Source organism: Chelonoidis abingdonii, chromosome 18, assembly GCF_003597395.2.
Source record: "Chelonoidis abingdonii isolate Lonesome George chromosome 18, CheloAbing_2.0, whole genome shotgun sequence".
NCBI lineage: Eukaryota > Metazoa > Chordata > Testudines > Testudinidae > Chelonoidis > Chelonoidis abingdonii.
Window position 1 is genome coordinate 10,225,955 of NC_133786.1, and position 13,071 is coordinate 10,239,025.

The 13,071-nt window shown below is 45.6% G+C and overlaps 1 protein-coding gene across 4 annotated transcripts in view; it reads right to left on the reverse strand.

Annotated features, from left to right (window-relative positions):
* B3GAT1 (beta-1,3-glucuronyltransferase 1) overlaps window positions 1–13,071 on the reverse strand; it is a 50,168-nt gene that overhangs the window by 16,155 nt on the left and 20,942 nt on the right. For 3 of the 4 annotated variants that reach the window (XM_032802308.2, XM_032802307.2, XM_075073468.1), the window contains exons 2-3: window positions 693–815; window positions 411–557 (exon numbers count right to left, since the gene is read on the reverse strand). In XM_032802308.2, the coding sequence (XP_032658199.2) occupies window positions 411–557; window positions 693–815 (270 nt within the window). Of the gene's footprint in view, window positions 1–410; window positions 558–675; window positions 816–13,071 lie in introns of all 4 variants that reach the window. The other variant, XM_032802310.2, reaches the window with a different exon arrangement.

Here is a 13,071-nt window from a genome sequence, read left to right on the forward strand (position 1 = left end):
TGTTTTTATTGCAAAATGTGTCATTAACTTCTACAGGATGAACTTCTGCAGGGACCATCAGAAGGGATTTCCTCTTTCCCCCCTAGAGCAGGACACACACTGATGGCTTCCTCTAAGTAAGAAACACAGCCATTGGGCAGTGGTCCACATCGTCTTTCAAGACTCTGTCTTAGAGACTGTATATTTATGACCACAGGAGCTATCCAGTTCCCAGCAGTAAACTGCCCAGCTTCCAAGCCACAGGATCTGAATCTTAGGAAAAACCCCTCTAAGCTCTGGGCTTTCCCTGTAACAGAACAGAGGAGGCTGCTGCCTGAGCATGGGCCACAAGTGGAGCTATGAGCATGGTTATCATGAAAGGGATGGAATGAGACATGGGGATGTGGCATGGGCTGGTCGGTTTCTCTCACCCTTGTGCACTGCAAGCAGCGGAGCAATGGTGCTCTGGTGCCAGACGGTGATTAACAGCGTCCAGGGCAGAACTATCAGCACGATAGCCAGGATGTCTCTTCTCTTCGGCATCTCCAAGACTGACTGGACCCACAGCTCCTCATTACCTGACAGCGAAAACCCCAGAGACAGAACAGGAGAGCACATGGAGAACAGAAATAAATGGGCAAGAAGGAACAAGGACAGAGAGAGAGCAGCAAAGGCGACACAGCTCGCAGGTCTTACCAGCGCTCACAACCCACCCATTGCAGAAGCAGGTTCGGAGATGCAACAGCTGCACAGGCTGGAGGCCACGCAGCGAGTGCTTTCACAGGGCGTCGCCAGAGCCACTGGTGGGAGTTTCAGGGACCCAGCAGGAAGGAAGCCTGAAACACAAAGCAAAGGAGAATAGGCAGAGAGAAGCTCTGGGAACAGCTGCCTTTCAGGGAGACACACTGGTGCTAACAAGCCCTCCCCAGGAGGAAGGAGCAGGAGGAGCTGCCAGGGAGGCAGGAGAAGAGTCGTCTGGGTGTTCAGGGCTTTGCATTTCCAGTGTCCCAGAGCAGCCAAGCAAGCTCCGGCTTGCAAGAAGCTAGTGTAGTGCCTTTGAGCCCTCCCTCAGGTGAGAAATGGGCACCTGAGCATGAGCTTTAGGCAAATAGCCATGTGTATGGATCCCAGAGCATATCCAGCAATTGTCATCTGCCATTGTGGCCTGCATTAGCCTCTGGCTGCCCCGCAGGAGCCCTGCAGCAGTACATCAGCCTCCATGAGCTGTAAACAGCCACATCACATTCTGACCTCTGCAGATTTTCAATCTGCTTTGCTACTGGCAAACTGTAAATGGCCCAAGCAGCAAGACCGGGTCAGTGAGAAAAAGGCCAACCTTCCCCACCCCCCGTATGCTATCTGTTCCCAGCTTTGCACAGAAGGAAAGAGAAATCCAGGAGTATCCTAGCCAGTGGGAGGCACTAGCCAGTTTGGAGGGGACAATAACTAGCCCTTTACGTCTTCAGAGCATCTCTTGTCACTAAGCAAGCCTCCGGAGCCCCCTCCGAGGTGCTGCTCCCATTGTACAGCAGGGAAGCAGAGAGCTAGAATGATTAAGTGACTTGCCTGACATGTAAACTAGTGGTAGAGGCAGGCTTAGAATGCAGGAGCTAGCTCCCAGTCCTGTGCTCTGACCACTGAACTGTGCTGCTCTCTGCCAGGTGGAGGGCTTGGCAAAGAATCCAATGCTACCCACATCTGCTGGCAGATCTTCATTCAAATGCTATTGGGAAGGTTGCTGCAATTACATGGGTTACTCTGTACTCCATGTGGCACTATAACAACCCCAGTGCAAATCCCCCAGCCCCTCCCACCCCCATTTCTACCACCTGCAGGAACCTATTCTCTGGCCTCTGGTCTCCTGTCCTCCTGCAGACTTGCTCTGCATTATTTCCACCCTCTCTGAACTGCCAGGACTGGAGTATATTAAGCTGCCACACTGGCTTAGTCTGATTCAATAGAAGCACACAACTTTTAAGCAGACTGTATTTTATCAGTGTTATCTTGGCAAGCAGTGTACAGCACTTAGCCGGCACCCGCAGGGTGGACAATTTGCAAACACAGACAGTGGTTTAGTGCACTCACTCCCTGGGGGGGATGCCTTAGCCAGCCACACAAACCCCTGCATTGCAGAAGACAAGGGGTACCCAGGGAATACCCTGGCCAAAGGCGGGGGAGGATCTGATACAGGGTGAGTTGCACTGGGTTCAGGAAAATAGTTGCCTACACAGCAAAACCTCTGACTGATTTGTCTTTTTCTCCTTCATTGTTGTACTCTGGAGCCCTCACCTTGCTCACTTCTTAGGTTGAAAGGGAGTCCCCTGTCCCCCTTTCTCCCTGCCCCAAAAACACACACTGTGCTGGGACATTAGGATATCAACAGATGCTTATATGAAAGCTACAAACTGCACATCCAAAAATTTCTCATTGGTGGGATACGTGCTATTGCACATTCCAAAGACCTTGTAGGGTGCTCAAGGCTAGGGTCTGATCTGCAGGTCCATACTGCCCAAGTTCCATGCCCTTCTGAGGGCTCATGGCACACACTAGCCCTCATTCAAGCCTCTTATCACAGGACGCATTCTGTATAATCAGAGTTGCTACCTACCCTGGTAGCAGATACATTAGGAAAAGGACAGACCCCAATAACACTCAAGGGGCCTGTGAAGGATCAGGAAAGCTGCAGCCAGTGGTGGAGGATCTCATCTATTAGAACCAAGCTTCCCATTGCCCCGTCATCATAAACTAACAGGAAAAGGCTTTCACAACTCAGTTCCAAGGTGGAGTCCAGGAGGCGCTTTGTGTCGCCAAACAAACTCCTAGTTGCTCCTTCAGCTTAGATTTCTCAGAACCAGAGAGCAGCTTTGTCCAGACAACGTACACCAGGGACAAAGGGAAGCTTCTTGCCAGCAAGGATTTCCCTTTCACACAAGCAGAGGCTGGCTCCTAAACCAGACTGGGTCATGGCAGTCCCCCTGTGCACACAGCACCTTGGGGAGATCAAGTCTTATCACAGCTGGCCTCGTCCTCTTGCCCTGGTGGTTTCCTGAACACAGGGCAGAGAGCTCTGGGGTCATTTACCCTAAGACCTGCACCCACTTACACAGCCATAGCATCTGCTCTTTGAAATACAATCTTAAAGTCTCTCCATGGACAGCTCTTGTGGTGTGCAGCTCTAAAGGGACCGAACTCCTTGCTCAGTAGAGTACCTATGCCGTGAATGCACTGAGCAACAGCTGATACCATTGGAAAGCGGGAGGAGAAATGGACATGCTTCTGAGAGCCAACTTACAGCAGCTGGCAAAAGATCGCAATGGATGGCACACAGGGCAGGCACCTTGGAATTCAGTGCTCTGGCTTTAGAAGGTGCATCTATATAGAAGTAGGGGAGTGTATTTCCTAGAGCAGGTGGCTCTGCTTGAGCTAGCTGCCCAAGTACATACCTGGAAGTTAGTTAATGCGCTAGCTAGTGCATGTATGTGTCTACTTGAGCTGGGAATCACGCATCCCAGATGCTGTGTGGATGCACCTACAATGCTTTCTCCACTTGCTGCTCTGGAGCCAATTCACCAGCATCCTACCCACGGACAGACAAACCCTGCAATCCATACAGCGGGTAGGAAAGGGAGCCGGATGCTGTACTGGTTTCCCTCCCATTGACACAGGGGAGAGCACATGCCAGATATTTCTGCATGGCCTTATTCAGCATTGATTCCGTATAACTGGCTGCAGAGTACTTAACTGCTCCCGTGTCAACTGTCTACCACTCCGGCTGTCCAGCTGCCAGAGGTCAATGCAGCCCGCCCCATGCCCAGTGGGGACAGCTGGTGGGTTTGGCTTGCCTTCATTCCCCCCATGGCAGCAGAAGGCAGAGAGTTCATGGGCACTCTGCCACAGAAACACTTCCTTCCCTAATAATCCTCAACCTTCTTGGAATCCAGGGCTTCTGTCAAGCCATAAAGGCCTCTGGGACCCCTTGCAAATTTAGGTAATCAGTGCCCCTTAGCTGTGACTAATGTTATCATCACAAGACCTTTCCTTCCCTGCGAGTTACACTCCTCCTCCTCACAGAGACACATTTCTAGCAGAGGCAGGCCATTCGTCTGGTGATAAGCTGGGCAGTCCTGCTTGTGTTAACACTTCTCCCTGTCCAGTACCAGAATGGTTTTGTCCAGTATCAGAACGTGCTGCTCCACCCCTGTTGGCATGACCTCACATGCACAGTACACAGAGGTTCCCATTTTGCAGAGCACCCCACCCTGCCAGCATGACGTGTGAGGTCACGCCATTCTGGAAGTACCTGGATGTGTCAGCAGCCATCCTATTTTAGCATGGCTGGAACAATAGCTGATGAAACTTTCTCCCCTGGAAAGGCGGCTTCTTATGAGACCAATAATGCTGGCCACAATCATTCACTTGTCCACCCCTCCGTCAATCCCCCGTTTTCTCCCATCCTGATCCCTACCATACATGGAAAAAACACACCCAAATTCATAAAGTTTTTACCTTAGCCTCTTTTAAACCCTGCCCTGAGACCTCTCTCTACTGCAGTACCAACTAGTCACCTTCGTCTGGCATGAATTAAGGAACCAAGCAGAGAAGAACTGTTTTCTTGCTCAACTACTCGTTTCATCAGTACCTCACTGCCAAGTCATCCTCACCTCATTTGTCCGTTTTGCCCACCTGCTGCCTCCCATCTGAAACCTAGATTGCTCGCTCTCAGGAGCCGATACCCTCTTCCTTGGTCTCTTGTCAGGACAGTACCTGCCACAATGGGGCCCTGATCCTTGATTGAGATTCCTAGGCACCACCACAATAATAATGGGACTGCAGGCTGAAAAGGGCATAAGAGGACCAGAGGATAGTGAAGAAATGGTCAACCTAGAATGGGATAGCCACGTGCAGAACAGAGCAAGGAGAATGCACTACTGTTCTGGTTGGGTACCCCAAGCCTAGTTAGATCTAGGGAAGGGCACCTTTGGGCCAGCCTCACGGTGAAAAATGAAGATAAAATATTGCTCTTTGGGTTTTTGAAAACTGAAACAAAACAAATTTTCGACTCAGAACAAAACAAAAAAATTGCCTTTTTTCGGCAAAAAAATTCAAACGAAACACGAGTGTTTCTTTTAGGCTGAAAAGCCTCTCTTTCCCAGAAATGCATTTAGATTCACTGCAAGCATGATTATGACACACCACGGAGTAGTTCTTATTCCATCCAATAGGGAGCAACAGTACACAGTCAATACATTACAATACTGAAGGATAAACAAACACTGAAAGATTTTTTTTTTTAAAATATTGACTTTACCTGACATCAGCTATGTCACTTGTTAACTTTTGAAACAAGGCTGCTTTGATTTGTGATCTGGTTTATAGTCAGTTTCACCATCCCTTTTTCATATACAGCCCTCATGCTGTTGTGTTTGGGTTTCCTGGTTTGCATGGGGCAATGTTTATAGGAAATTAATATAAAAACATTTAAACTGAATTTATCTAAATATTCAATACACTTATTATTGCACGACATCACTGAAGCCAAGAGCTTAGCAGGACTGTAAAACCAACTGGATATTTATCTGGATAACAGGATGAGCCAGAATTACACCACCACATATCTTTAAAAACAAAAACAACTTTGGAAGTGGTACAAACCCTCATCCTTCAGGGCATGAACCAAACATCTAACAACTAGGGGTCAGAAAGGAACTTGCCCTGGGGTCAGGTTATCTCAGAACTGACATTGCAAGGTTCTGGCCACCGTTACAGACAGGATGATGGCCCTGAAGGTGCACGGTACAGTGCTAGCCACTATATTCCGCTCAAACCATGTCTATTCACAGGACGGTTTGAAAGATAACTTTTCTTACAGAACTTGTATTTGGGGCTAAACGTGAGCTGAATTCCCTGCCACCAAACAACATTTTAAGTTACACTGACTTTTTTAATCTCCTGTCTTGTACTGAAAATGACTTTGGGGATCAATTAGGTAAATTAGAAGTTAATTCCCAGTTCTAATTTCCAGGGGCCACATTCACTGATTGGTCTAACTGCAAATTGGCCAGTTTCACTGGTAAAACTCCCCTTGGTTTCAGTGGGAGCTGCACAATAGGAACTGACCCATAAACTTCAATGGAGTTGATCACACCACATCATGCAATTTTGGCACTAAAGTGCTGCAACTCAGCAGGACTGGACGGAGCCCAGAGGTATAAGCTTTAAGACCAAAGATCTAGCTTTAGTCCAGAAGATGAGAATAAATTCTTCCCTTTCAATAGTATCATTTATCCAACGATCTCAAAAGCACTTCATAAACACTAGCAAACTGAGCTTCACAACACCTGCTGCTCTAGAGAAGCACTATTCTTCCCATTTATAAATGGGATAACCGAGGCACATAGCAGTTAAGAGATTTGCCCAAGGTCACACAACAAGTCAGTAACAGAGCTGCAAACAGCTCCGATGTCCAGCTAATTTCTTTAACTACTGGACAACACATAGGAAATACAGATAATTGGCTATCAAACAGGTAGTTCCTCATGAGTCCAGGTCTGGTTATTGGGGAGAACTGAGAAAAGGGGAGCAGGGAACGTCGCTGGAAGACATTTCATTTGAGATTTTGGCATTTGGCAGAGATAGCCCATGAAACACAATCTAAAAATAAAGGTAGCAATAAAACCTCTTGCTCATTAATTACTTTGTAAGTCATTACTGTCTAAACCTCTATAACTGTAATGGTGGCTATTATAAGTATAGTAGCAGAATTGTGAAGCTAATTACTGTCCAGTTATTAAGCAGAACAGAATGGGCATGATCTCTTTTAAAGGACTCAGAGCCAGTGCATAATAATAAGCACATGGGGGGTTAATCAGAGCTGCCAGCTTTAACCTCCGACTCCCCTGCATGTGGGATAGGGCATGGGGAACTCAGTACTACAATGATCCCAGGAGGATGTGTAATGGAGCACCGAGGCTTGAGCTGATGTACCAGGATGCATGAAGCAAAGCTCAAATCAAATCAAGGACTAGAGGCAGGTCAAGCGATTCAAATGATCTGTTACTCACAGATTGCTGCTCTGCTGTCCAGCAGAAAAACAAACTCAACCACGATAGCTAAACAGCTACCGCTTATTCCAATGGGCCAGAAGTCTATGGTGTTGAAGCAGCGGCCCAAGATCAGCAGCGAGGTTTTCCATCATCATCTTTATAAACCTGAACACTCACCTCAGACAACCGGTAGCACAACAAGGTGCGTGCACGCATACGCACACACACACACACACACCCCCCCTGATTCAGCAAAGCACATGCTTGAGTCTACACATATTCACCAAAGCACTTAAGCCAGTGTTTAAAGTAAGTGCTGTACTGATATGGGGCCTAACAAGCAGTACTTTAAGCCATGTGTAAGCCCATTGATTTCACTGCAACTGCTTCCAGAGTAACATACCAGGCAGCAAGAAGAAGGGAGCCCTGGCCCTGAGCAAGATAAGACAAGACATGGCACTGACATATTTAACTAACATGATAATATTGTGATGGTGCTAATCGCCTCTACTCTGTCCTTGGCTTTCTGTTATAGCCCCTCAACTATCTATGTTGCCCATTTCGATTTGATGCTCCTCAGGGCAGGGATCACTACCATCTTGCGTGAAGGTGGCCTGGCCACTATATAAAGAGTTGTCATAATTCTGTGCCCTTTACCATTGGAAACCAGACTGCACAACCTCTCTCACATCCCAAATAAAACCTCTGTGGGGATCTCTACCTGCTTGCTCTCATATTGTCCATATCACAAAACCCACAGAAATGGCCATGAATTTGTAGATGCTGCTCAGGAGGGGTCCCATGCTAGATTAGCAGAGGTTTCTGTAGGGCAGGACTGAGGAGCACCAGCTGAGTTGTGGAAAGGAGCCCAAGACTGGATTGCAGGAGGCTTTTGGCCAGGGATGAAGTGGATCAGAGCTGTGCTGGGAGACCAGGACTGGAGAAGTAGTTCTGACCTGCAATCCATCCTGAGATACCATGTCTGAGCTGTTCAAACTGGTACCGAAAGCATGGCAGGCAAAGGTCCCTAAACAAAAGTGCCCCCGGAAAAACTCAGGGCTTAAAACCCTCCCAAAAGCTAAAGCAAGTCAAAAATCAACAGCAAACTCTAAACGGCTTGTGCAGAAAATACTCATCTACCCTTCTCCCTCCTCTTCTTATGTTACACCCAAGCTTGGCCAGCCTTGGGTTGTGTATGTCTAAGTATAAACGTGGGTTAGGGCTTGGGCACTAACTTTTTCTTCCTTCCTCCAAGTAATGTGAGGCGCACCCAGGACTCACTACTGTTATTTAAATAATAAAGCTTTAAAACTAGTCACTTGGTGTGCTGCTTCATCTCCTCCCCTAAAAATCTTGCGGCCTCAGCCTAATCACCTAAAGCCCCAGGCAAATCGGTAACATAAATCTGTCACACTCTATCTGGCTTAGTTTCTGGGAGTGCACTGTGCTTCTGCACGCCAGCCAGAAGGGCCACCATAGGGATGGGGGCAGGGGCAGAGTCTCCATCTCCAGGTAACCAAGGATTCTGGGGTACTGCAGATGGGAAATCCTAGGCTGTCCCTCAGAATCCATGCAGTGACACATGCAGTCTTTTGCTCCCCAACAGAGCAGGGACTTGGCTAAAAGCATTAAGGAACTAGGCTGGAGCACTGCCCACACTGGATCAGCTGGGCTGAGAGGAGAGACCCTCCTGCCCCCACATGGGTTGTTATTCTGCAGTGCCACTGTGGCTCCTAAGATGGTAGCAGCATCTCTCCTGCCAAGGAGCCCATCAGTCTTGACTGATATCCAGCAGTTTCCACAAAAGGATAAGGAAAGGCCAGGCTCAGCACAGGCCTTTTGTCCCACAGGCCATCACAGTCTGGAGTGGCTTGGCTTACAGTACACTGTGCACAGGGATATAGACTCCAGGGCACCTCTGCCCAGCTCAGACTCCATGATCATGGGCAAAGCCTAGCACAATATCTTTGCCACACCCCTGTGAGTGAAATACAGCCAGAGAATCTGTGTACAGATGGTGAAGCCAAGGCACAGAGAGGTGAAGGGACGTGATTAAGTTTGTTCAATAAGTCAATAGGAGGACTGGGAATAGAACTGAGGAGTCTTGATTGTTAGTCCCTCTGCTCTCCCTACCAGGTAATACTTCCTCCAAGCATATAAAGGAGAACCTCCTTGGATATATGATTAAATCTTCACCTCTAAATATGTCTGCACCGGCACATACATATGCGCACACACACACCTATGCTTGCTTGAAAAATGGAAAACATTTTTTCATACCACAGGTTTCAAAAAGGACCTGTTTGTTTGAAAGTTTTTACGAAGGTTTTTATACATTTTCCATGTTTGGCTTTCTAGGGCTACTTGTCCTCCCAGCTTGTCCTTTCCTTCTCCCCATCCCCCCATTTTTCCTATTGAAAAGCAGGTGGGGGGGAGAAGATGAGAGGGGAAGATGGGGAAGGGTAAGAAAAAGTGAGTACTTTTTTTAGTTTTCAAATGTAATCAAAAATTGAAAACTGAAGAAAAAAGGGAAATGTTCAAATTTTGAAAAAAGGCCATTTCTCACAAATAAATTTCTCATTTCAAAAGTTTTAACCAGATCTACTTGGAAATCTTGCCTGTCTGCCACATTTGAACCTTGGTTACACAGAACACAGCCCCCTTCCAAGGGTTCTAAAGGTGCGTTAACACTTTTCACCCATAGATCTCAAAGTGCTTTTGTTAAGTATCATTATTGGCGGGAAAACTGAGGCACATGGAGATTGAGTAATTTACCCAAAGTCACACAGAGAGTCAGTGTCTAAGACAAGAATGGATCCAGATCTCCCAACTCCCAGCCTTGTGCTGTGATGACTAGGATAGACAAGGTGGATTGGGAACTTCAATTCACCCCATTCTCTTATTATAAGACAAAAGGGATATCCAATTAAATGTAAAGGTGACAAATTCAAAATTGATTAATGAAAACACCTGTTCACACATTGCACAATTAGCTTGTGGAATCTCATTGCCACAGGATACCAATAAGACCAAGAATTTAGCAGGATTCAAAAAGGATTAGTTGTGTATATGGATAAGACGACTATTCAGATTCATAAAACATTTTTAAAAAAAGCAGAAGAATTTTAGGAGGGGTATCAACCCTTAAGGTTCAGAGCTTAGGCCAACCTCTAATTTACAGGGATCAGGAAGGAACTTTCCCAGGGCTCAGGTTATCCCATGAACTGGTACTGCAGGGTTTCTAGCACCTTACTCAGAAGCAGCTGTTACTGGCCACTGTTGGAGACAGGATGCTACACTATATAGACCCCTCCTCTCACCCAGTCTGGCCATACTTTATGTTTAGGTTTGGATTTTTCTCTGTAAATGTCATTAAATGTTGATTTCACTATACACATGCAAACCAACAAAAAAAGATTTCCATCAATAGTAATCAAAATGTATAGACAGGCAAAGTCAGAAGTCTATATGAGAACTTATTAGAGTTGGATTCAAGGATATTTACTTGGTATATTTTGACATGGGATGGACCACTGGACCACACTACCTGTTCCTATAATTCCACTGTGAGTGAGAAATAGCATATACAGGAATACAGACTTTAGATAGATGTTAAAATATTTTACATTTTAAACAAGTTTCATTTTGATGGGGTTTAAAGATGAAAATTCCAGAAGATAAATTGTTTGATTTATAGCTCACTTCCAAACAGAAAAATTACAATAAATTGTCTCATTTGGGAAAAGAACAATGACTTTAATCATGAGTTGGTCAAGTTATTTTTAACGTTGCTGATGGATGAATGTTGAGTGACTGGTTGTTGGAAAAAACCTTAGCAATCAGCTATATTTATATGATTTTTTTTATGTCAAACTTTCTGAAACTGGTGACAATGCTTTTGAATCCCCAAGACTCATATCTTGGGGAAGAGGAGTCAAGACATGAACAAACAGGTTCTGCCAGCCTCTCACCAGTCTCCCAGCACCTGAACGTTTGTTGGCAAGGAGTGCTGTTCTAGTTCAACAGTACTGTCTGGCTCCTTGCTTACAGTTCCAGCTCCTACACCTTCAGAGTCCAGAAGACTGCTAGCTGAAGAGTTCATGAATCCCCATTTATCTTCAGTAGCTTTCCTTTTTTCCACTGCTGTCCTTTGTTTTTATTAGCTGGGAGTCGCCCCAGTCTGGTTAGATTCTCTGAGGTTAGGATGTGGAAGTGCAGCAATGCACCTTTCATCCACAGATCTCAGTGCACTCTACAAAGGAGGTCATTATCCCTATTTTACAGATGGGAAAACTGAGGCACAGAGCTGAAGAGACTTGCCCATCCCTGAAGTCCACATGAGGCAGGCCCCAGGAGAAGTTCCCTGGCCAAAACGGCCCTAGATATTGTCCCACAGAACCATTAGTTTCAGCCTGTTCTGTATTCTATGTTTAAAAGTCCTGAGAGATTTGAAACTGTCACCTGGAATTTCTGGTAAACAGGAGTTGTCAAAGCGATGCTTCTCAAAAGTGTTCTGTTGAGGTCTGTATTGCTAATAGCTCTCTTGGTGGGAGGAAAGGGTTAGCCACAGCACAGGAATAGAACTCCAAGAAGGCAGCTCTATAATTGGCTCTGAAATGGTGGTTTAGACACGAGATAATAATTTGGTTTCAGTATTAAGACATGTAATCAGCTCCAAGTTATAGATTTGATGGACATTGATCAAATTCTTTTGCTGGGATTTATAACCAAACTGACAGCCACTTTCTTCAAATCCTCTAAAAAAATCTATAAGGGTTGGTTATTCTGAGTATTAATTTGATGATTTAACTTATTTCATGATGAGTCTAACTCATTGATTTGACCTTGATTTGGTCTTTGGCCTTTATTCTTGCTTCAAAGTAAGTAACAATAACATTTTAGCTTTTGCGATGTTTTCTTGATTTTAGTTTATTTTATGAGTTTTAATTAAATTTATAAATTGATACCAAGACACATTTCTTGCAATAAGCAAGTGGGTCAAGAATCTTAAAAGAACTGGGTGAATACCAGCCAGACAAGCTAAAAGCTTGACTAGCCCGCCCAATTAGCCTTTGGTTCTCACAACTGTTGTATTCACTTTGGGATGGGGGAAGTGGATAGAGCAGTGAACTGGGACTCAGGAGACCTAGATTCTATTCCTAGCTTTGCCACTAGCCCCTGATGACCTTGCGCAAGACTCTTCATCTCTGTGCCTCAGTTTTCCCATATGTAAAATGGGGATAATGACCTCCTTTGTAGCGTGCACTGAGATCTGTGGATTAAAAGTGCAATTGTCATTATACAGATTTACCCATGCCAGGATCACTGCTGATACCTTGCATTGTATTATTGAAACTGACTTCCAACTAAGATCCAGCCCCTGAAAACTTCCTGTGCCTTTCCTTGTGAGACAAGCCTTGCACAGACCCAAGAGAGCAGGTGTCATAAGGTATAATTCCCAAATCTGAACCTTAGCGTCCACAATTTGGGTACCTGCATGAATTCCTCTAAGCTTAATTACCAGCTTAGATCTGATAGCACTGCCACCACCCAAAAATATAGTGTTTTGGGGGCAATCTGAACCTCCAACCTTCCATGGGAGCCAAGAACCCAAACCCCTTGGGTTCTTAACACAAGAGAAATAACCATTCCCCTTCCCCCCCTCCAGACTTTTTCCCTCCTGGGCTATCCTGAGAGATACTGAACCAACCTCTTTAATCACAATACAGAGAAGCATGTCCCTTCCCTTCCACAGAGGCAAACAGATTACAGGAAAACAGAGAGACATTCTACCTCTCCCCCTCCCGTCTCCCCCACCAGTCCTGGTGAGTTATCCCAATCCCCTGGGATAAAACAAGGGAAACAAGGAAAAAATCAATCAGGTTCTCTAAAAGAAATTTTTAACAGAAGAAAGGAAAAGTAAAGAATGATCTCTGTAACTTCAAGATAAATATACAAATCAAAACATTCCCAGCAACTACACCTATAAAGTTAACCAGCCAGATCCACATTGCACATAGAGTAAACAAATCCAAAAAAGCCTAAATCG